This window comes from Lates calcarifer, linkage group LG21 (assembly GCF_001640805.2).
Source record: "Lates calcarifer isolate ASB-BC8 linkage group LG21, TLL_Latcal_v3, whole genome shotgun sequence".
Lineage (NCBI taxonomy): Eukaryota > Metazoa > Chordata > Actinopteri > Centropomidae > Lates > Lates calcarifer.
The window spans coordinates 20,479,666-20,500,774 of record NC_066853.1 but is presented as its reverse complement, the minus strand read 5'-3'; the positions used below and the strand labels follow the sequence as shown (position 1 = coordinate 20,500,774).

The 21,109-nt window shown below is 45.5% G+C and overlaps 3 protein-coding genes across 7 annotated transcripts in view; 2 read left to right on the top strand and 1 right to left on the bottom strand.

The window, feature by feature from the left end:
- The window catches only part of b3gnt2l (UDP-GlcNAc:betaGal beta-1,3-N-acetylglucosaminyltransferase 2, like), a 79,951-nt gene that overhangs the window by 9,935 nt on the left and 48,907 nt on the right, over positions 1-21,109 (bottom strand). The gene's annotated exons all lie outside the window — the stretch shown is intronic.
- Positions 309-12,831, top strand: bicra (BRD4 interacting chromatin remodeling complex associated protein). Of its 4 annotated transcripts, none has more exons than XM_018665458.2 (15): positions 309-427; positions 2,357-2,402; positions 2,500-2,545; positions 3,095-3,160; positions 3,431-5,527; positions 5,717-5,905; positions 7,249-7,872; positions 8,061-8,265; positions 8,362-8,459; positions 8,586-8,720; positions 8,831-8,880; positions 8,967-9,115; positions 9,215-9,309; positions 9,408-9,510; positions 9,623-12,831. In XM_018665458.2, exons 2-15 carry the CDS (start codon positions 2,362-2,364, stop codon positions 11,476-11,478), a joined length of 5,754 nt encoding a protein of 1,917 aa, XP_018520974.1. In that variant the 5' UTR covers positions 309-427; positions 2,357-2,361; the 3' UTR covers positions 11,479-12,831. The 4 variants fall into 4 exon arrangements, with proteins under 4 accessions (XP_018520974.1, XP_018520973.1, XP_050934883.1 ...); XM_018665457.2 differs by having other exon boundaries at positions 9,405-9,510; XM_051078926.1 differs by lacking the exon at positions 3,095-3,160 and having other exon boundaries at positions 311-427; positions 9,405-9,510.
- On the top strand, positions 13,371-20,188 carry ehd2b (EH-domain containing 2b). Of its 2 annotated transcripts, none has more exons than XM_051078929.1 (7): positions 13,371-13,802; positions 14,974-15,447; positions 15,558-15,734; positions 16,753-16,868; positions 18,042-18,454; positions 18,557-18,721; positions 18,859-20,188. In XM_051078929.1, exons 2-7 carry the CDS (start codon positions 15,227-15,229, stop codon positions 19,408-19,410), a joined length of 1,644 nt encoding a protein of 547 aa, XP_050934886.1. In that variant the 5' UTR covers positions 13,371-13,802; positions 14,974-15,226; the 3' UTR covers positions 19,411-20,188. The 2 variants fall into 2 exon arrangements, with proteins under 2 accessions (XP_050934886.1, XP_018520978.1); XM_018665462.2 differs by having other exon boundaries at positions 13,372-13,802; positions 16,753-16,850.

Below are 21,109 nucleotides of genomic sequence, written 5' to 3'. Positions count from 1 at the left end.
TGGGATTGATAGAGAGGCCTTAAAGACTGTGAAAATACTGTATGTATACCTTTGTCTTGACATTTTTCTATTGATCAGGGATTGCACCAACTCGGGCAAAAAAAAAAAAGGTTACATGTTTTTTTTCTCCACATGAGATCCTTTTGTTAGATTACAATCCACATGCACAAATCTACTGTTTTTATTTTGTTTGTTTTTGACTCCATTCTTATAGCAAAAAAGCGACAAACTTTACTGAGGAAAAATGTTCAACTTCAAACCTGAAACTTAAGTGAAAGTGTAGGTCGATAAGGAGCACAGAGGAGTCACAGATTTCGATCAGGCAAAACGGAAGTCTGCTGTTTCCTGCCAGTAGTTGGGTCCTGTACAGCAGCCCGTGCGAGGCTGTCCTGGAGACCCCGCGCTGCCTGCACCTCTATCGTCTCGGGTGAGTTTGTTATAAAACAGCATTTTTCTCTATTAATCCGAATAACTCTAACAAACCTGCGGTATTCACGCACTGCAGACAACCCGCAAACTGCACCGCTACCGCAATCGAAACGCCACGCCGTTGCACGACCCGGCAAACATAGTCATTTTCCACCGAATTCCCAAGCATACCCCCCTCATCCAAGAGTATTCCAACATTAACTCATATTTTGCTTGCAATGGGAGACAGATAGCTCGCTACGCAATTGCGTTTACAGTTCTAAGCAATCAATATTGCCTTTTCTTGGTTGAATCGAGGACCCGCTGTGCAAAACGAATGTTAAAAATGTGTCAGTCGGTGGTTTGTTTTGAATGTCAAAGGCTCAAGCTAGCCGTACGTCTGAATATTGTTGATAGCTAGTTGGCTTAGCAGGCTAGCTAGCTAGGCTAACGAAATTCAACCCAGATGCATCAAAATGCTGGAAATAGAGGTGAAACGGGCTTTTGAAACCTAACGTTTTATTAAATTAAAGTCTTAAGTCAGTCGCGTAGTGGTTAAATAATGTGTGTTGTAACGAATCAGCCAAATATGCATGCAAAGCTCTTTGAAAACACCAGCTAGCATGTAGCTAGCCGCTTGCAGCGTCTCCATTCATATCCTGCGCACTGGCTCTGCTCTGACCGAGTAATGGCTACGATCCGCTGCCTTTTTAGAGCGGTAACTGGGTACAGCTCCCCGTCATAACCTCGGTAATATATTTGCTTGTATTATTTGGCGACTTCTTGTGTGTGTGTGTGTGGTACTGAAAGTATTGTGTACAGTTGTTGAGACTTGTGGTAAATTCAGCGACAGCCCGCAGTCGATATCTTTTCAGGCTGTGTGAAAACCGCGCGTTTTCAGTTTGTTGTCTATTTCTATCCGCTGTTTCTCGGAGTGTAGCAAACATATCGGCTTTTTGATCTCTTGTTGATTTCATTACAGCAGATGTTTTTGGTTATTTAGCTTATGTAAAATAATAACACATTGCAATTTACGATAAGGATGAGTTCATATGTGAATATGTAAGTTATATTTAACACACCGTAATTGTAATTGTTAACGTAGTTGTTGAAGTCAACAACCTTTCATTGTTGCTTCTGTGATTTCTCTATTCTCACAAGACTCGCAGCAAACTAGATGACGGACAGCAATAGATGATGTCATGTTTTGAGTCATTATCATTATTTGAATATGAAAAACTACAGGGGTTGTGAGATTAAAAAATGAACTATCCACTGTTGGCAATGATTTTAGACTAACCAAAAGAACTACAGGTGTCTATATTTGGTCTATGGTAGAATTTGTACTCGTAATTACCAACCAACTGTGTGCCCCATACAATCAAAAATTTGTTAAGAAGCTTAATTAAAAGTTATCTTCGAGTTAAGTCTGTGATCCACTGAAAAATATCTAGACCAACAATCTGAGAGCAGCATATTAAGATTTTTGTGTTTTTTTGGTTCTGTCTTGCACAGTGTATGCTACAGCAACACAGTAGTAAGATATTTACTTCCTAAAGGGAACAATCCATGCTGAAAATTTGTGATAATGATATTGTGTCAGACTGCTGAAAGAATCCATCAAATGTCATTGTAATTTTTGACTATTAAATGATTGTCAATAATGTATAACCAGGTGACATCACTGCCTAGATGAGGCTAACTCCTGTCAAAATATAACTACAAACCAGCACTCAAACCTCACTGTGTCACTAAGCAGTGAACAGCTGAAATATCACACAGTGTTGTGATGTTGAAACAATAAACAAGAAATGTAACTATGTACACATAGTTGAAAATATTATGCATTTGAGCAATCAGTAGTTTTTTGTTTGTGTTGTTGTTGTATTTAGTTTTGATGATTAAATAAATCATAAGTGGACTTTAAAACCTTTTTCATCTTTAACAGTTGTCATGGATGATGAAGACGGCAGGTGCCTTCTAGATGTAATTTGGTAAGTCAGTGTTGAGAAATGCAACATGCAATATTGCAACAAGCTCTTCCGTCATCTTTTAAGTCCTGGTGTGATTTATATTGTTTTTTTCCTGCAGTGACCCAGAAGCTCTCAATGACTTTCTTCATGGATCTGAGACCCATGTGAGTACAAAAGGGGGAAATAAGTTCAAGAAGTCACATTTGTTAGGCTTGTGATTTCTAGTTTCAAAAAATAGGTTTGTAATTGATGTGATGAGGAGTCTTTAATTGTGCACGTTTTAGTTGGAGCTTGAGTGATTCCGTACTTAAGTCACTTTCAGATTACACGTTGATATACCCTTAAACCCACGCCCCTCACTGCTTTCATTTACTTTTTTTAAACTGCTCTCTCTGCTTAATGGTTGTCTTTGTTTTTTGATTTCACTATTTATGGTTTCAGCCTGCCTTCCCTTTTTATTCGGCTAATTCACAAAATGAGAAATGCTAATACTAACGCTTCCCAACTCTGTGTTATCCCTATCATTTTGCCCCCCTGTCGCTTATCTTTTCACTGGTTCTTTATGATCTGGGTTCTCTGGACTGTGTTCTGTCCTTCCTTGCCCTCCTCCTCTGTTTGATGGTCTGTATGTTTCTCTGTCCTGGTGGCTTTTGCCTGCTGGTTTGGGTGCCTTTGGTTTCTGTCTGTCCTATCCTGGGTGGGTGTGTCTGTAGTTGGACACTGACGACCTTTTGGATGGTTCGAGTGACCCCTCCAGCTCGTTCTTCTCTACCACTGGGGTGAGTAAAATCCCCCAATCCTCTTCCTTCTGTTTTCTATCCATCTATGTAGCATGCATCTCCAAATACCCTCCCTTTCCACTAACATACCTACACTCTACAAGCTTTGATTTGCTGCAATGTGACAGGAGGTTTTAGTGGGGTTTTCATGTCCGCAGTTCTCCGTTAACTCTGTTACACTCCTCACCATCGCATCTAGATCAAGCCATCAAAATTCATCCATCACCTGGTTTCACTTCTTTCCTCTGCCCTTTCCTCCTTTCCTATAAGGGCCATGTTCCAGAGGTCCAGCCTGCAGTCCAGCTGTCGGCCAGTGAGCCGGCAGGCCTGCCCAGAGTCAGTGTGGACCTGGACTTCCTGGAGGATGAAGACATCTTGGGAGGATCCCCAGGTGGTGAAGGTGGGAGCAATGGCATTGGGACAAATCACGAGCCATGTGACATCCTTCAGCAGAGCTTGGCTGAAGCCAACATCACAGAGCAAAGCTTACAGGAGGCAGAAGCTGAGCTGGACCTGGGCTCCTTTGGAATTCCAGGCCTTACACAGGTGGTTCAGACGCTGCCTGATGCCAGCCTCTCTGGGGCTGGAGGCACTGCTGTTGGTGTAGGCATAGGAGTTGGTGTTGGGGGAGCAGCAGCAATTTTCCCTGGTTCTGCTCCGAGCACCACTGCTACTCCCCCCAATGCCACAGCTGACATGCTGGGGTCAGTGCTTGCTCAGCAGGGCCTTCAGCTCCAATCCCAGGTCATGAACAAGGCCATTAGCGTTCAGCCATTTATGCAGCCTGTGGGCCTGGGAAATGTGACGCTTCAACCCATTTCAAGTCTCCAAGCTCTTCCTAATGGGAGTCAGTCTGGACATTTGGGTATTGGACAGATTCAGGTTGTGGGTCAGCCCACAGTCATGACTATCAATCAGTCTGGTCAGCCAATCCTGGCTAAAGCCATGAGTGGTTACCAGCTGCACCAGTCTGGGCCAGAGGTATCAGGTGCTGGCTCTCAGGCGGGGCTTGGAGGCTCAGGAGGTGGACTTCTGATCCAAGGTAACAAAGCCACTTTGGGATCTCCAGCTTTAAATGGACCGGCTGTTTGTGTCAGCACCACAAACAGCAGCAGTGGTGGTACAATGACTGCTCCTGCTGGGCTTGTGGGCTTTGGCAGCAACCCTCTAAGTTCAGGAATTGGACCCCAGACACAAACTCAAGGCCAAATCATGCAGAACGTAATCATCCAACGCACACCGACACCCATTCAGCCTAAACCCCCTCAGGGGGGAGCCATCCAAGCGAAACTCTTCAAACAGCAACAACAGCAGCAGCAGCAGCAGCCGCCACAGCCAACACCCCAACCCCTGCAAAACGATGCCCACAAGGCTCTAGGGCTGCAGCAACTTCCAGTGTCTGCTGCACAGAATGTAGCCTTCCTGACAGGAAAGCCAGGCTCTAACGTTGTCCTAAGTACTCAAGCCACAACACAAGGCCCCCAGTTTCAACAAACCCTGTTCAAGCAACAAGCAGCACAACCGTCTGGCAAGCCCCTCAGTGTACACTTATTAAACCAATCAGGCAGCATCGTTATTCCCCCTCAGACAGTTCTGCAGGGTCAGAACCACCAGTTTCTCCTGCCACAGCTACAGGCAGGCGGGCAGATCCTGACCCAGCACCCTGGGGGTCACATCATAACTAGCCAGGGTCCTGGTGGACAGCTCATTGCAAACCAGATTTTAACTGCAAACCAGAACATCAACTTGGGTCAGGTGTTGACTTCGCAGGGCCACCCTGGGGCTGCTCACATCCTCTCTGGACCCATTCAGCTCCAGCCTGGCCAGATGGGCACACCCACCCTCTTTCAGATGCCTGTGTCACTGGCTCAGAGTCAAAGCCAGACACAGACCCACACTGTCTCAGGTCATGCCCAGACAGTCATACAGGGCATGCCTATCCAGAACTCCCTGACCATGCTGAGTCAAGTGGAGGGGCTGAGCCCAGCAGTCACCCTTCAGCCAGCCCTACAACCTCAGCCAGGTGGAGTCCCCAGCAGCAGCAGCACAGGAGCAGCAACCATGGCTCAAGGCCAGCCTGGAGAGTGTGTCACTGTGCTCGGTAGCTCCACGGACCAGGCTGCTCATCCCACTCAACAGCATGTGCCACAGCCCTCTATCCTGGCCATGCAACCAACTTCCTCTGTGTCCACGGCTATCACAGTACCCTCCTCTTCTCCGTCCATGTCTGTGTCCACCTCCTCCTCTGTCACAGCGGTGGGGCTGGTCCCCCCTCAGGCTCAGCACAGTCCAGGGAGGTTACTGCTCACCAACCAGGGCTCCAGTATGATCTTGAGCCAGGAGTCTCTGCAGATGTTCCTGCAACAGGTCAGTGTTCCACTCGATGCATGTTTGCTTTAATTGTGTACAGTTAACATTGTCTTAAAAAAATTAATAACATGCACGGAGTGATATCTTGGTCTGACATCTTTGGTTTACTATTTTACTCCCCCCTTCCCTCCAATCCCCTTCCTTCTTCCTTCCCTCGTCCTGAAATGGTAAATGTACTCCTATTAGGAGCAGCACCACCAAACAGAGAATGAGTCAACCCCCTCTGTGGGCGTACCAGCGTCTGTAATCGTCAGCAGCAACAGCATCACTGCTCTGGCCCCTGCTGTCCATGACAGCCAATTAACTGACTCTTGGGTGGGTCAGAGCCACAGTCCTTCCCCTGGCCCCTCCCACATGACAGCAGTGGTAAAGCAGGTAGAAATGCCCCTTTATGTTAAGCCCCACCCACTTATTGCTGCTGCTGCCGCCACAACGTTAGGGTATCTTACCTTTCCCCATCACTGCTCTGTACTTCTGCATTAGTCATTGCTTCCATGCCTCACACTGTTGCTATGCAATTCCTGTGCAAAAATTACTCATTTGCTTGCAGCCTCTGTGTGTTTCTCACATTGCTTCATTATATGTAATGGCATGATCATTCCAATTGTTCATACGTATTGTGTATTAGCCACTGCTATTTTAATGTTTAACTTTATCCACCTCTATAGAATTTGGGACTGGTAATCAAGTAAAGTTAACTGTTTAACTAATTTGGTATGTTCTTCATTCATTCCATGTATTTTTGTAACAGAACACAAAAACATGCTCATGCTTACTAGAAGAGCTAACAAGGTGCCAAGTGCATCTTCTCAACCTTTTTACTAACACTGATTTAATCAACTCACCTTGCTCAGTCAAATTCAGTCAACTCACCTTCATCTGCTGCATTACTGATCATTGACTGATCAATTGATCCACACCTCACAACCCTGCACTTCTTATTTAGACTCATATGTGCTTACAGCGCCACTACCCCTTGTAACCCGTAGTCTGACCAGTGTAATGACTCCCAAACCAAAATTACACACTCCCCTGACTCCCGTCCCTGAAGTCTTCAGATCACGTTCTACTTAACCATCACAAGCCCGCAAATCTTGACTTCTTGCTTTCGTCAACTGTTTTTCTTTTTGGCTCGCCAAATGATCATTGCTCCCTTTTTATGTATAATCCTCCTCAGATGCTAGTAAAAAATCATTGGGCTTCTACTACTTTTACTTCAGCAGCTACTCAAAACTCATTTTTGAGTCTAACACTTTGCTTGTGTATTGTCTGGTGTTGTTTTACCCATGTTTGTGTAATTTTGTAAAGGGGTTGGGCGATAATTCCATATTTTTGTGTGTTGATTGTCAGTGAAATTATTATTATTATTGAAGTGTTTGTTTCACATATGAGTTTTGTCTAATGCAATGCATAACAGTGGAATGCTATCGTTGTATTAAACATCACAGTCAAGTATTTTATATATGATCATGCAGATATTTGGCAAAAAGCTGTTCTGTTAAGACTGTGATATAGCCATATCGCCCAGCCCTGTTTTGTGTTTAGCATCAAATCTTGAACCATGTACTAGAATCACATTTATTATATACGGTGTGCATGTAGAACTTTTTGTGTGTTCGATTTTTGTGCTTAATGTCCCAATTTCCTTCTCTGTTCAAATACTGTTTACATTCTTGAATCAATACACATATCAATGTATTGTGATTCCACCTCTTCAGGTACCCTCCAGTGGACATCAGCAGCCCCTGAAGATCCAGGGCATGTCTCCCTCAACAGCCTTGACCACTCACACCACAGCACCCCCAGTGGCTGACAGCCCTCAGCCTTCTCAGTCTCCGCTCACCCTGAGCCAGCAGATCCAGTCACCACACCATCAGCAGCAGTCGCGTCCTCCCTCTCAGCCTCAGCCACAGTCTCAAACTCCCTCCCGCTCCTGCACGCCCTCATCTCACCCTCCACTCTTCATAGTCCATAACCAAATCACAGAGTCTGCCCAACCAGCTCCGCAAGGCCAGCCGCAGCAGACACAACTCCAGCAGCCACACATTCAAGTTCAGCTTCAGACTCAGCCACGGCCGGCCTCTCAGCCTGCCCCTTATCAACAAGATATGCCTCCTATGTCACAGTCACCTAAGCCTCCTGCACCACCTGCACAGCACCAGTTCACTGCGCCTCCTGTCAGCACTTCTGCTACTGCTGTAGTGAAAGCCCAGGTTCCCATCCAGGGCCTGACAGCAGAGCAGCAGCACCACCTGCAATTAGTAGGCGCGCAAATTCAGACCCTGTCAGGCATCACCCAGCCCTCGCCTCAACAGAAACAGTTGCTGGATAAGCTGCACCAGGTATTGTCCCAGTTCACCTCAAAATTCTCTTATGGACTCAGAATGCAGTCAAAGGTGTTACCAAAATTATGTGTTTTAAGGTCACATGCTACTTTCCCACCCTAGTTGTGCAGTTGATGTTGATGTGAAAATATGATCATGTCCTATGTGACTAGATGCAAGCAAACCGTGTCCTGGTGTGTTTTCAGGTCCAGCAGAACATCCTGCTGCAGGCGAAGCAGCCCATGCAGCCTCAGCCTCAGCCTCAGCCTCAAGCCACCAGTCAGTTCAGTTCCCAGCAAGATGTGCCTGCTGATAAAGTCGTGATTGCATCAACAGGCAGCAGTAGTACACCTGCTCAGCTTCCCTCAGTGCTGCAGCCGACGTCAGTGCTTGTCAAAACTCCTGCTACAGGTTAGACACAATTTACTGCTAATGATGCAAAACGGCAGGACCCCAAACACCCTTGAATTATTTCCCTTTGTAATGATTTGTTTCCTCTTATTGTAGCATCAAGTGACTTACAGGTATTCTCAGGAGCCCAAGGGCCAGCTGGAGCAATGGTGAATCAGACTGTCACTCCTGCCAGCCTTACCCAGCCTGCACAGGTAGGTAACACTGCAAAGCTAATTCCTTCCACAAGGACTGAGTGGTGGTTACAGAATTGGAAATGCTAGTTTTTTTTTTTAATGTACTTTGCCCGTTTCTAAACGTCTTTCTCCTTTTCCTCACAGGTTCAGCCAAAGCCAGGAGTGATCAGCTCAGTTGGAGGGATGACTCTGGGAAAACAAGGGATGCAGATACAGGTGTTAGGAGCTAATCTGACTCAGATGCCTGCTCCACAGCCCCCAGCTCCAGCACAAACTCAGGTAAAGTAGTATTATCACTTCATCTTAGCAAGGTCCTAAAAACTGCCTCAAATGTTTAAGCTTCGGTCTGATGGTTTTAATCCCTGGTTTTTATCTCTTTCTCATCACAGACAACAACAATGAAGATGCCTTTCAGCGCAGAGCCCAGCAAAGAAGCCAGGTGTGTGTCGTAGGAATTTTAGTTATTAACTGTCTAAAAATGCCTTTTTTTGTGACAAGTATTTTTTTATCCACACCTCACTGCAGGATGCTAGAACAGCTGAGGAAACAGCAGGGTTCAGTGCTTCACCCAAACTATAGTGCTCCTTTCCACTCTTTTGAGGACACACTGCACAGACTGCTGCCTTACCATCTCTACCAGGGAACTGCCAACTCTTCTCAAGACTATCAAAGAGGTAACAAACTCTATAGCCTGTAGAGCAGGTTGTGTAAGGTATAGTACTTTCTTCCCAAATTCGAGCACTTCATTAAAATTGTGGTTTTCTTGTGCACAGTGGATGATGAATTTGAGAGGGTCTCCAGCCAGCTGCTGAAAAGGACCCAGGCCATGCTGGATAAATATCGCTACCTGCTCTTTGCAGAGTCAAAAGTAAGTTTATAAACCAGCATTCTCACAGGCCTTCTTGTTGTCTGCTTTGTCCTGAATTGATTTTGAACTGATGGTTGTTGGCATTTGAACCTGAGCAGAGACTGGGCCCCTCGGCAGAGATGGTGATGATTGACCGGATGTTCATTCAGGAGGAGAAGATTGCATTGAGTCAGGACAGGATTTTGGCCAAGGAGAGACCAGGTATCCAACCACTGTCTGTGATACATTGTTGTCTTGTTGTCATCTTCATCTAAATTGTATGCTTTTGTGGATTTGATTGCTAATGCTTTGATTCTGTGTTATTTTATTGCAGAGGAGTTTGTTGCAAATGCACGCATGTTTGAGAGTGTAGTTTCATCCCAAGAAAAATCCTCTTCTGTTGAGCGCACCTCAATGAGTGGAGGTGTAGCTGCTGCCCCTGCCCTTGCACCTGCTGCTCTTGCCCCAGCCCCAGCCCCTCTTCCAAACATAATCCCAAACCCTCTTCCTGCACCTATCCCAAGTCCGGCTCCGGCTCCGGCTCCGGCTCCAGCTCCAGCTCCAGCTCCAGCTCCAGCTCCAGCTCCTGCTCCTGCTCCTGCCCCTGCTCCTCCAGCCACCACTTCTGTCACCCCTTTCCCTCCTACCAAACTGGTAATAAAGCAGGGTGGGGGTGGAGCCTCTGTGTCTTGGTCCAGCAGCTGTCCACCACCTCCAGTTGCAGTGGGCAAGCAGGTGGCCGAACCCACCAACCAGAGCTCCTCCTTCAGTCGTACTCCAGCAGCATCTTCCTCTTTCTCGTCCTCATCCTTTAATTCTCAAGCAGCTGACGATGACGACGCTCTCCCACAGAGAACCAGCAAACCGCCTATCAAGACCTACGAGGCTCGCAGGAGAATCGGCTTGAAGCTGAAGATCAAGCAGGATCAAACGGGATTCAGTAAGGTGGTCCATAACACTGCCTTAGACCCAGTGCACACACCTCAGCCTCAGCAGAGCAGCCAGTCCATAACCCAGTCTCAGACTCAGCCTCAGTCTGAGGCTGCTGTACCACATCCAAAGTCCCACTCTTTATCAACTCTTCCTACTACAGTCATCAGAACTCAGTCTCCCATATGCACTGCTTCCTCTGCCTCAACAGTCACCATAGCAGCCACTCAGTGTAACCCACCACTGAGAGGTAATGTTCCCCCCAGTGCAGCCCCATCTTCCTCTACCTCTTCCTCTCATACTTGGTCGTCGTCATCCTCCTCCACTACTCAAATGAATGGGACGTTGGATCATCACGAAATGGGTGGGGCCAAACACAATCCTGCCTCCACTGCCAATCCCTCGCCGACAACCTGCCGCCTCCCCCTTCGAAAAACCTATCGCGAAAACATTAGTCCCCGGGTCCGACCGGGTGTCCCAGGGGGAGGAGACGAAAGTTTATCCTATCCCAGACCCACACCATCACCCCCTAGGCACGAGGCCCCATCTCCTCCCTCAGAACGGACAGTCATAGCCAGTGTGAAGGTGGAGAAAAGAGGCAGGGAGGCCTTGCATACTCACACAGAGTCAAGCCACGAAACAGGACGTTTAGGGAGTGCAATGCAGGGGCTGGACGACGTGGACGAGGTGTTTAACCGTGGTATCAAAACCACACAACACCATCATCTCCCACAGCTCCTAGACAAGGAAGGGGCAAAGGAGAGAGCAGATGAGCACACAGACCAAGAGACAGATGTAAGTACATATAAGAGGGCGGGTGGAAAAAATAGACATAGGGTGGGTGGGACATTCAGAATGGACCAGCATGCCCCTGGGCCTCCCTCTCCCCAATCGTCCTTCACACGAGACTCTTTGCTTCCTGCCAAACGCTGCAAATCAGACTCCCCTGACATGGATAACGCCAGCTTCTCTAGCGGCAGCCCCCCAGATGACTCTCTGAACGAGCACCTGCAGTGCGCCATCGACAGCATCCTAAATCTGCAGCAAGAGCCCTCTGCCCGTGGGCACCCCATTAAAGGGGGCAACAGCAGGCCTCACCAACACCAAAGCCAGCGCCCAGGGGGCTCGGCAGCTTCCTCCCACAGACCCTCAGTCCCACCCCCTTCTTCTGCTTCCTCATCCTCCTCCTTGGCCCAGCACCCTCAGGTCGGTGGCCGTGGCCACAATGGCAGCCTGGTGCCCCAGACTCAAAGCAGATAACAGCCCCTCAGCCCCAGGCCAGACTGACAAGGGGGAACTAAGAGACAGATTTGGAGGCAGGGGAAGGGGGGCACTGTGAAAACAGTATCACTGTACTACTCTGCCAAGCTGTGTTGGCTTTGTTTGTCCATTTGAATTGTCCAGACATTTCTTTGTCATTTACAGCCTGAGGTAGACCCGTGGCAGAATAAGTGTGAGTGTGGTCTAAGGTAAAACTGTCTCTGTGAGTTGCAGACTTGAAGATGCCTGCCTTGTATGTGTTCTGTCAGCCAAGCTTGAGAAACAAGATGAAATTGTCAGAGGTTGCTGTTCTCTATTTCTTTCTCTCTTTCTCACTTTTGATCTTTTCTTTCTCTCATTCACTATTCATACATTCCTTTCATGTGGCCTGAGCACCAGTCCACAACGGTTAATCTCCGGGTTTAAACAGTGTCCTAATGAGCATCAGGCAGCTTGTTCAAAGAGAAGACAGCAACTTTCTTTAACTTGGCTACATGCAGCTGAGAGGCAAAAGAGAATACAACCAGGTTCATGCTGTAAAAGGTCATACGTACACATACATACAGCATCTTCCTTTATTAAATAAACATAATTCTCTTATCACAAAGATGATGCTGCCCTGTCAATGCAAACAGCAAATGCTAAAATGAAAAAAATGTCCTTAATCGAGAATAAATTTCAGAATATCAGTTACAGTGCTCCTACGGCAACAGGTCTTTGTCTTCAATTTGCAAAATCAAGTTAATGTTTGCATTTCATATAGACATCACATGCATTTTACAGGAAAACATGTTGAGAAAATCATTTGGACAATTGTGAAGTTGTATTCCTTTTGACTGATCATGGGTACTGTTGTACCATACAGTCAAGATGTAAATGAACATGTGAGGAAATTCATTTATTTTCTGCTTCTAATGTCAGATGATTTTCCAGGTTCTTGTTTTTAGACAATGCCTCCACACACACACACCTGCCCCCCCCCTGTTACTCATGATGCCAGGTTAGGACTTTATGCATTTTAGTCAGCAGGGGGCAGGCCAGTTTTAAATGTTGATTTTCTGTGTTCTCAGTCTGTTTCATATTTCTGCAACTGTATCCCTGCCTCCCGTGTGTGTGTGTGTGTGTGTTTTTTTTGTCGTTTTTAAGCCTGGTGGACAATTCAAACACAAACACAGCACAAGCATTGAAATGGAAAAAAAGGAACAATAATAATGTACAAAAAGACAGTGAGAGAATTTGAAGTATAGTATTACAGATTAATTTTGTATTGTATTTATTGTGTATAATGACACTTTTTAAAAAGAAATGTACATTTAGTAAAACTGTAAATTAAACCTTGCTTCTTTTATGAAACATTGCAGGTCCTCTAGTCATTTGTCCAGCTGTTTAGACAGTGATTCCAGACCTTCTGGATACATTCCTTTGAGTGACTAATGATGACTGAGGAGTACTGTATGATTCGTCAGGAGGGGATGGTGGTAATGGTGGCGGTGCTGGGGTGTGTTCTCTATCAGGCAGCCAGCAGGTGGTGCATGGAAGTGGAAAAGTCGAGCTTGTGTGTGTGCTTCATCCCCTGGAAGGTTAACAGTTTGGGAGGAGCATAAGAGTTTAAGACTGGAGAGGGGAAAAACTGTCACATCTGTAAAAGTATGACATGTTACAGTAGTGTAGGAAAAAAAAACAAAAAAAAAAAAATAGAAGAACGTGGAGGAGTGGAAGCCACAGCTGGAGGGGTGTAACATGGGGTTGTGTTAATCGTTATAAATATGCATAAAGACACTGAGGTTATGTCATGTTTAAGAAAAAGATTTTTAAAAAATGACTCCACCCAAATTATTTATTCACAACCCCCCCTCCTCCAGCTCCACACCCTCTGACCACAGCTCAGCTCATCCCTGCCCTCAGCATAGTGTATTTGCTGCCCACAGTGTTGCCAGGCATCCCTGGAAGAGGAGGTGCGTTAAAAACTAGGAGAAGCAAGCAAGGGGAGAGAAAAGTTAGCCTTAGTGTGGTGCGCCTGTGTGTCTGAGTGTTTGCCTTGTGCTCTTTCAGCAAGCAAAGTGAGGATCCATGCCAGATCTGGAGCTCATCTGAAATACATTAAACCCTGGAGAAGAACGATCCTCTATAATCTCGCTGCGCTGACGCTCCACTGAGGGTTCCTATTTGCTGTCAGAGGTACACCCATACATGTAGCTGCAGCTCCAAGAGACTGTTTTTGTCTCCTCAAGTCAAAATATTTTTCCCAACTCCAGAGGGCAAGCCTGGAGAAAGAGAGAGACCAAGGTGCTTGAAGAAGTCTGTGCTTACTCCGTAATAACCTGGTAAATACTCCTTTTTAAACTTTAAACATGGCTTTAATTATCAGCTTGAATTTGATCTTTTGCCCAAATTTAGCCAGGTTGTGATGCAGCAGAGGTTACCGAGCCCTGATGGTATTTGGTAAGTGGAAAGATCATAGTTTATCTGAGGATTCAATGCACTAGGGAACTGTCTGTAAACTCTCAATAGTCTTTTTAAACATTTTACCCATTTCTTCATTTGGTTATTGAACTATTACTCCACTGATACTTGTTGCTCCTGCAGACTAAAATCTTACATTTCTTGTTCCAAACCCAAAAACCATGTTGCAATTGTGGTTCACAAACCCACAAGGCATTTTCCATCATCCTTTAACTTTAGAAACTGATTCCAGAGCCTTAACCAAACCTTTAATTCTCACGGGAAGCCTGTAAATCAGCTTTTACTCATGCAGCCTTGGCTGGCACAGTACTTCTGTATGTAATGGCGGGCAAATCACATTTCAATGTCTTTTCTGTAGATCTCCACTGTTCGCCATTTTGAGTAGAACTCTGTCCACACTGGTCTTGTGACATGTCAGTACAGCATTGCCTAGTCCCCTCTGGGCAGATTTTTTTTTTTTTTATCCTAGTTCAGAGAGGATTTGAAAGGGAGAAACCCTTCACAGATGAGTTACCGTCTGCTGATGCGTGTCTTTCTCATGTGCCTTTGTGTCAGTTTGCTTCTAATGATGAGCTGTGCATCCAATTCCTAATCCAGTGTTTCTGTTTATGTAGACTACAGTGGAAAAAAAAGATTGCTAGAAGAGGGTTAAATTTGTTTTTCCATGGTATAGACTACACCTTAAGAGGTCTTTTCCTTTCATGAGCCATGCACGTATTTCATGTTCCACTGATAGGAACTGCAGGGGAAAAAAGGAATGTCTTACTCATTTCACTGTAAAGAAATGAGCTGTGCCTGCATGAATCCTGATTCAGGGCTGGGTTTGCAAGTTTTCCAGCGTGAACACCAACTTTTTCCAGGCACGCACTGACAATGCTTGGCAGACTCCTGGTGGGCTGAGGCTTACGCAGATTCCACATCCTCACTCTAGGTTATGGCAGGCTTTCATCCCCAGGTACAAGAACACTAAGAAACTTTTTTTTTTGCCACCTGGATTAATCTCATTTGTCTCATTTTCTGCCCCTCTTCCAGGAAATAAAATTTGTCAGTGCTGCAACTGTTTTCAAAGAGGAAGATCCAGACTTCAAACAGAAGATCAGCTCTATCGTTCCTCTCGGCGTGTGCAGAGAGGAGGTTTCAAGGACAAGAGAACGGCGTTGGTGTAAATACAGGAAACACCTGAAGGTTTTCCAAGGTTCAACGACAGGAAATACAGCTCCAAACCACACACACAACTCTTACACTGATTTTTTGAAGAAGCTCACGTTCTCATCAGTCAATCAGCATGTCACGCTGGGGGCGAAAAAATGTGAAGAAGGCGCCTGAGGTGATCCGCACTGTGACAGAAGGGCTCAAGTCCCTGTATCGAAAGAAGCTGCTGCCTCTGGAGCAGTACTATGGCTTCCATGATTTCCACTCTCCCAGTCTTGAGGATGCAGACTTTGATAACAAGCCCATGGTGCTGGTGGTGGGACAGTACTCCACAGGGAAGACAACATTCATTAAGTAAGGTGTTACAGCTCTACATCAAACATTTGTTCACTGTTGAATTGTGGGTGATTGCTAAGTTTGCATTTAGTGAAACAAAAATCACAAGCTATGTGTGTGACTGACAGGTATCTACTGGAGCAGGATATTCCTGGGAGCAGGATTGGACCTGAACCTACCACTGACTGCTTCACTGCCATCATGCACGGGGAGGTGGAGGGAGTCATCCCTGGGAACGCCCTTATTGTAGACCCCAACAAGCCCTTCCGCAAACTCAATCCATTTGGAAACACCTTCCTCAACAGGTGAGAGCAGGGATTTTATTCACAGTATGTTGTGTAATGATTCCACTGAGGTAGCCAGATATATATCACCATGAAATAGTCAGACTCCATGAGAAAAGGCTAGGGAGCGAAAAGAGAGAAGGAGAGATAACAGAAAGTTTTCTGGCTCTTTGGAATTTCAAGTCCCCGTGCCAAATTTCAGAGCAGGGAGGCACTTGCCTTATTTGTGGAAAAACAGGGAAAGGGAGCGATATCACCCGAGAGGATGATGAAAGCTAATCTACTCAGACAGGAACTGCAATGTACGCAAGTTCAAAGGCGAGGTCAGGGGGCTCTACAGCCCCTCGGGGCTAAGACAAATAAATGCAGTCACACAGACTTTGTGAGGCTCGGGGAAACTGTAAGATAAATCTCGACACTGAAGGTTACTGTCTTGGCTGCCAGATTTCTGTGTATGTTTTTCCACTGTTGTGAAGTCATGTCTTGTAATGAAAGTTCTTTTAGCTACTAGAAACATGGACATCCAGGCCAGAAGTGACAGGAACATACAGTGCTCCTGTTATTGGGGCTCCAACATGGAGTTCTGATGCCAGTTTTCCAGCAGAGTCCCTCTGTCCCTCTGTAGGGTGTGTTTGCAAACGTATTTGCGTCTCTCCTTTTGCTTTGACTTCCTGTTCTGTGAACCGGTGGGCTCGTTAAGCTCATAAACTACAGGAAACTGTGTTGTTGTTCTAAGCCACACATCGTTAGCAGGCCTTATTGTTTGATTCTGGCAGTGGTGGTCATTTTCCTTCAGGAAGCCCCGAGCAATGAGAGGCCTGCTTGCACACAATGGCCCGCAGAGGGAGGGGTGGGGTGTCTGAAGAGGGCAGCTTCCAATCTGCTCCTTGGATCACATTGACCTCTTTGATAAGAGTTAACCATTTTTTCACATGATTTAGATTCTTTCCATTGACACTGGCAGTATTTCAAACAAATATGACCCCTGTGAACTTATCATTGTTTACATGACTTTACTAATAAAAAAAACAAAATACAGGTTCCAGTGCGCCCAGATGCCCAACCAGGTCCTGGAGAGTATCAGCATTATCGATTCACCGGGGATCCTGTCCGGAGCCAAGCAGAGAGTGAGCCGAGGTGAGCGAAGTAGCAAAGGTGAGGAGAGGGCATGGGGGGCCTGCAGAGACACACATCCCTGAGCGTCGTCTCACAAACTCATCTCCTTGGCACGCCTGGCTAACTCATGGGACTAGTTGAGTCTGTCACAATAACACTTGGCAGCAGGGCAAGAAAACCTCCCAGCAGTAAACAGAGCAGCCATGAAATCATAATCAGGAGCAGAGGTAGTACAGACAAAAGGTCCGTCAGCACATCTGGAGGAATGTACCATAGAGAATTAACTGTCATCATCATCTCACTGTAGTTTTTCCACTAATCTAATCATCTACGCTTTAAGTAACTTGTTCAATTCAAGTCAATCCGCATGACGAACTAACAAGTTTAAATGGTGAGTGCATTCACATTATGAAAAACATATTTCATCAGTTATCACTGGTGGTATCAGCCATGCAGATAGTTTTGGTTTCTTCCTCCACCCCAGCAGAATGGAGGTAAATGGAATGTTGTTTGTGGGTCCCACAGCAATACAAAATTACATTTTAAAAATTCAGCATCAGCATGTCTTTCCAGAAATAGTGTCCCAGTTTCTCTGGATAATCCAAACTATTTCTCTGGTAAGAAGTAGTTCCAGTGAAAACTACTCAAATTGAAGTCTGTGGGTTATCCAGAATAACTGGGAGATTGTTTTTGTAGATACTTGTAGATAGTGATTTTTATTTATTTATTTATTTTTTTGGATGAGCTGCGAGCAGCTGTCCATTTAAAGAACACTTAGAGATTGCTAGCTGAAAACCTAGAAGAATAAAAACCAGAACTAATTATGTGGCTGTACCACAGGAGGTTAGTGATATAATATGTTTTTTTTTGTAATTTGGATGAACTGACCATTTTAGTATGGTCATGTTGGTGCAGATGAAAAAAACATTCCAAAATATGGAATATTGATTTTGTTAGACATGTAAATATTTTAGATGTTAAAAGTCAAATAATTGTTTTTACAATGTGGCAACTTGCATAAAGTGAAGCCTTGGTGTCTGGATATACAGCTGTTGTGGGTTTGATACATACAGATGAGAGATGTGAAGGGTTTGTGTCTGTGTCAACCTTCTACTCTCTCCTGGCCTTCTTCTTTTTTTTTCTCATTTTGTTTTGCACATATTGCCCATTTAGATTTTTATATCCTTTATATTCCTATTCATATTCAAACAGGCTATGACTTCCCAGCCGTGCTGCGCTGGTTTGCGGAGCGTGTGGACCGCATCATCCTGCTTTTCGATGCCCACAAACTGGAGATATCAGATGAGTTCTCTGAGGCCATCGGTGCCCTGAAGGGCAACGAGGACAAGCTGCGTGTGGTGCTCAACAAGGCAGACATGGTGGGCACCCAGCAGCTGATGCGGGTGTATGGTGCGCTCATGTGGTCCCTGGGGAAGGTGTTTGGCACCCCAGAGGTTCTGCGCGTCTACATTGGCTCGTTCTGGTCGGAGCCGCTGATGGTCACAGACAACCGTAAGCTGTTTGAGCTGGAGGAGGAAGATCTGTTTGCTGACATCCAAAACCTTCCCCGCAATGCAGCTTTGCGCAAGCTCAACGACCTGGTCAAGAGAGCGCGTCTGGTCAGGGTGTGTGACTCAGTGTGCATATGTTTTTTATGGCATGTCAGCTTGTCTTTTGAACAGGAAAAAGCTTGATAGAAGAAACCTTTGCTTTGCTTTTCTTCCCAGGTCCATGCCCACATCATCAGCTATCTGAAGCAGGAGATGCCTTCTGTCTTCAGAAAGGACAATAAAAAGAAGAATCTGATCTACCAGCTGCCAGTTATTTTCTCTAAGATCCAGCTGCAGCACAACATTTCTGCTGGAGACTTCCCAGATTGTGCTAAGATGCAGGTCAGTCTGAGTCTATTGGTTTTCACTACCAGGCACATCTGAGAGGCAATGACATTTTTGTAAACAGTTCAAGTAACATTTAAATAAAATATATAAAAATAATCTGACTAACACAATTTGTCAATCCATTTTTTAAGGAGCAACTGATGGTTCATGATTTCACAAAATTCAAAACCTTGAAGCCTAATCTGATGGCAGCCTTGGATGAGTTGCTCTCCTCTGACATCGCCAAACTGATGCCCCTCCTGCGGCAGGAGGAGCTGGAAGCAGGTGAGCAACTAGGTGTGCAGGGTGGAGCCTTCCTGGGGACCCGTGCTGGACCGTTCACCGAGGGCGACCCCTTTGCTGAGGAGAACGGAGAGGGATGTGAGGAGGAGGAGGAGGATTGGGTGGTGACCAAAGACAAGCCCAAATACGACGAAATCTTCTATAACCTCGCTCCCAACGAGGGCAAACTGAGCGGCACCAAGGCTAAGGACTGGATGGTGAGCTCCCGCCTGCCCAACTCGGTGCTGGGTCGCATCTGGAAGCTGTCAGATGTGGACCGCGATGGCATGCTGGATGATGAAGAATTTGCCCTGGCTAGCCACCTGATTGAGGTCAAGCTGGAGGGCCATGGTCTACCCCCTGAGCTCCCCACCCGTCTGATCCCACCCTCCAAACGCAGGCAGAAGGGTTCTGATGCGTAGATAGGGCTGAGAGACACTAATCTCTTTTTGGCTGTCACACTTCTGCTACTGTTTGTATTTGCTCATGTTTTCGCCCCAGACCCATGTCAAAATGTCTCATGTAACGTGTTCAGTTTTCCCTCTGGGACTGATGTTGGTCTTGTCCAATGGAACATACCGTATTTAAGTGGAAGTCTTAGCTTTGAGACTATAACTGGGGCTTACTGCAAAAGATTGTGCATTTAGAAGTCACGCGGGTCTGGTTGCTTCCTCCTTTTGGCTCCTCAAAGTTTGCTTTTTATGATGAACTTTTAAAAATATATCTGCTTGTGTTTGCTGAGCAGAAGTAAATAAAGGCTGGCACCCTCTAAGCGAGCAGTATTCAGCATATACTTCACAGAATACACAGCAAAACTTTATTAAAACCTTTAAATTTAACATTCCTCCAGTGAGTAGACTGGAGTGCCACAGTATTATCTTGGTGATCAAATTTATTTACAACAATTATTCATTCATTTCAACTCAAACTGGCAGCACAAATCTAATAACCTGAATGCATTTCACTTTGATGCTTTACATGCCACAATTTTGTGCGTACATTATATATTATTTTTGTAATTGTTGCTGTTGTTTTTGTATGTGCGGGAGCAAAACCTCAGTTATATAAAAGAACATTACATGCTGAGATGAACTTTTCAACTAAACTGAATGATTGATATATTACTGACTACTGTACACAGCTCCACCAACTGTTCTTATGTTAACTGTTATTGTATCCAAATAAAATTCCTTGACTGTGTCTTGTCTCTGTTGTGACCTTTATGCTAACAAAAGCCTAGGCAATGCTCAAAACAGTTAGGAGACAGTGAGTTATTAAAAATGTCACAATTAAACACGAGACAGAGTAATAGCTGGGTGCATTTAACTTGATGCATTTAACAAGATTTTCTTTTCTATCAAGCTCAGTTGGTCTCTCGGTGACAGACCAGATAAACAGTGACTCACACTCTCCCCTGCCAAGTCCCCATACCACCATTTTCCGAGGCTCTCTCCCCTCTCATTCCCAGCATCTGAAGCCGCCTCTCTGCCTCTCTTTCTAACACACACATGCAGTTAAGTACAGTCCATTCCCTCTCACCCCTTGTTGGTTCACACTCTCACTAGCATGCTTGTGCGTCTTCTTGGTTTTATACTGTGTAAACTGTGTGGTACGAGCGCAAATATGCGTCCCGTGTAGAGAAGTGTGTTTCACATAAGGGTTCCAACATTTGCAAAAGAAGGGTTTGCCTCCCCGCCTCCTTGTTCCACTCCTCCATGGAAAGAAACACAAATGAGAAACAGAGGCAAACCAGCTCTTTCCTCCCAGCTCTCTGGCTTACAGTGACTCACATGTGAAGAATGTAGTGGGCTGGCCCAGGAGTTATTAATATCTCCTTTCCTAGGGTCTGCTAAGGTTCCACAGGCTTATGCACAGGATCTAGACACTGTACCTTTATGAAAGACTTTAACAACATCCCCCTATTTGGAGTGTTCCTGTACTAAAACTGCAGCACACCACACCCTCTCTAGTGTATTTGTGTGTGTGAGAGAGAGGAGAGAGGATAACATGTGAAAAAAGTCAAGTTTGGAGACAAAATTCACTGAAGTCAGTTGAAATGTTCATAAGGAAATACTATAGTTCATTGACTTAGAATACATGTACACTGACTTTTATATATAC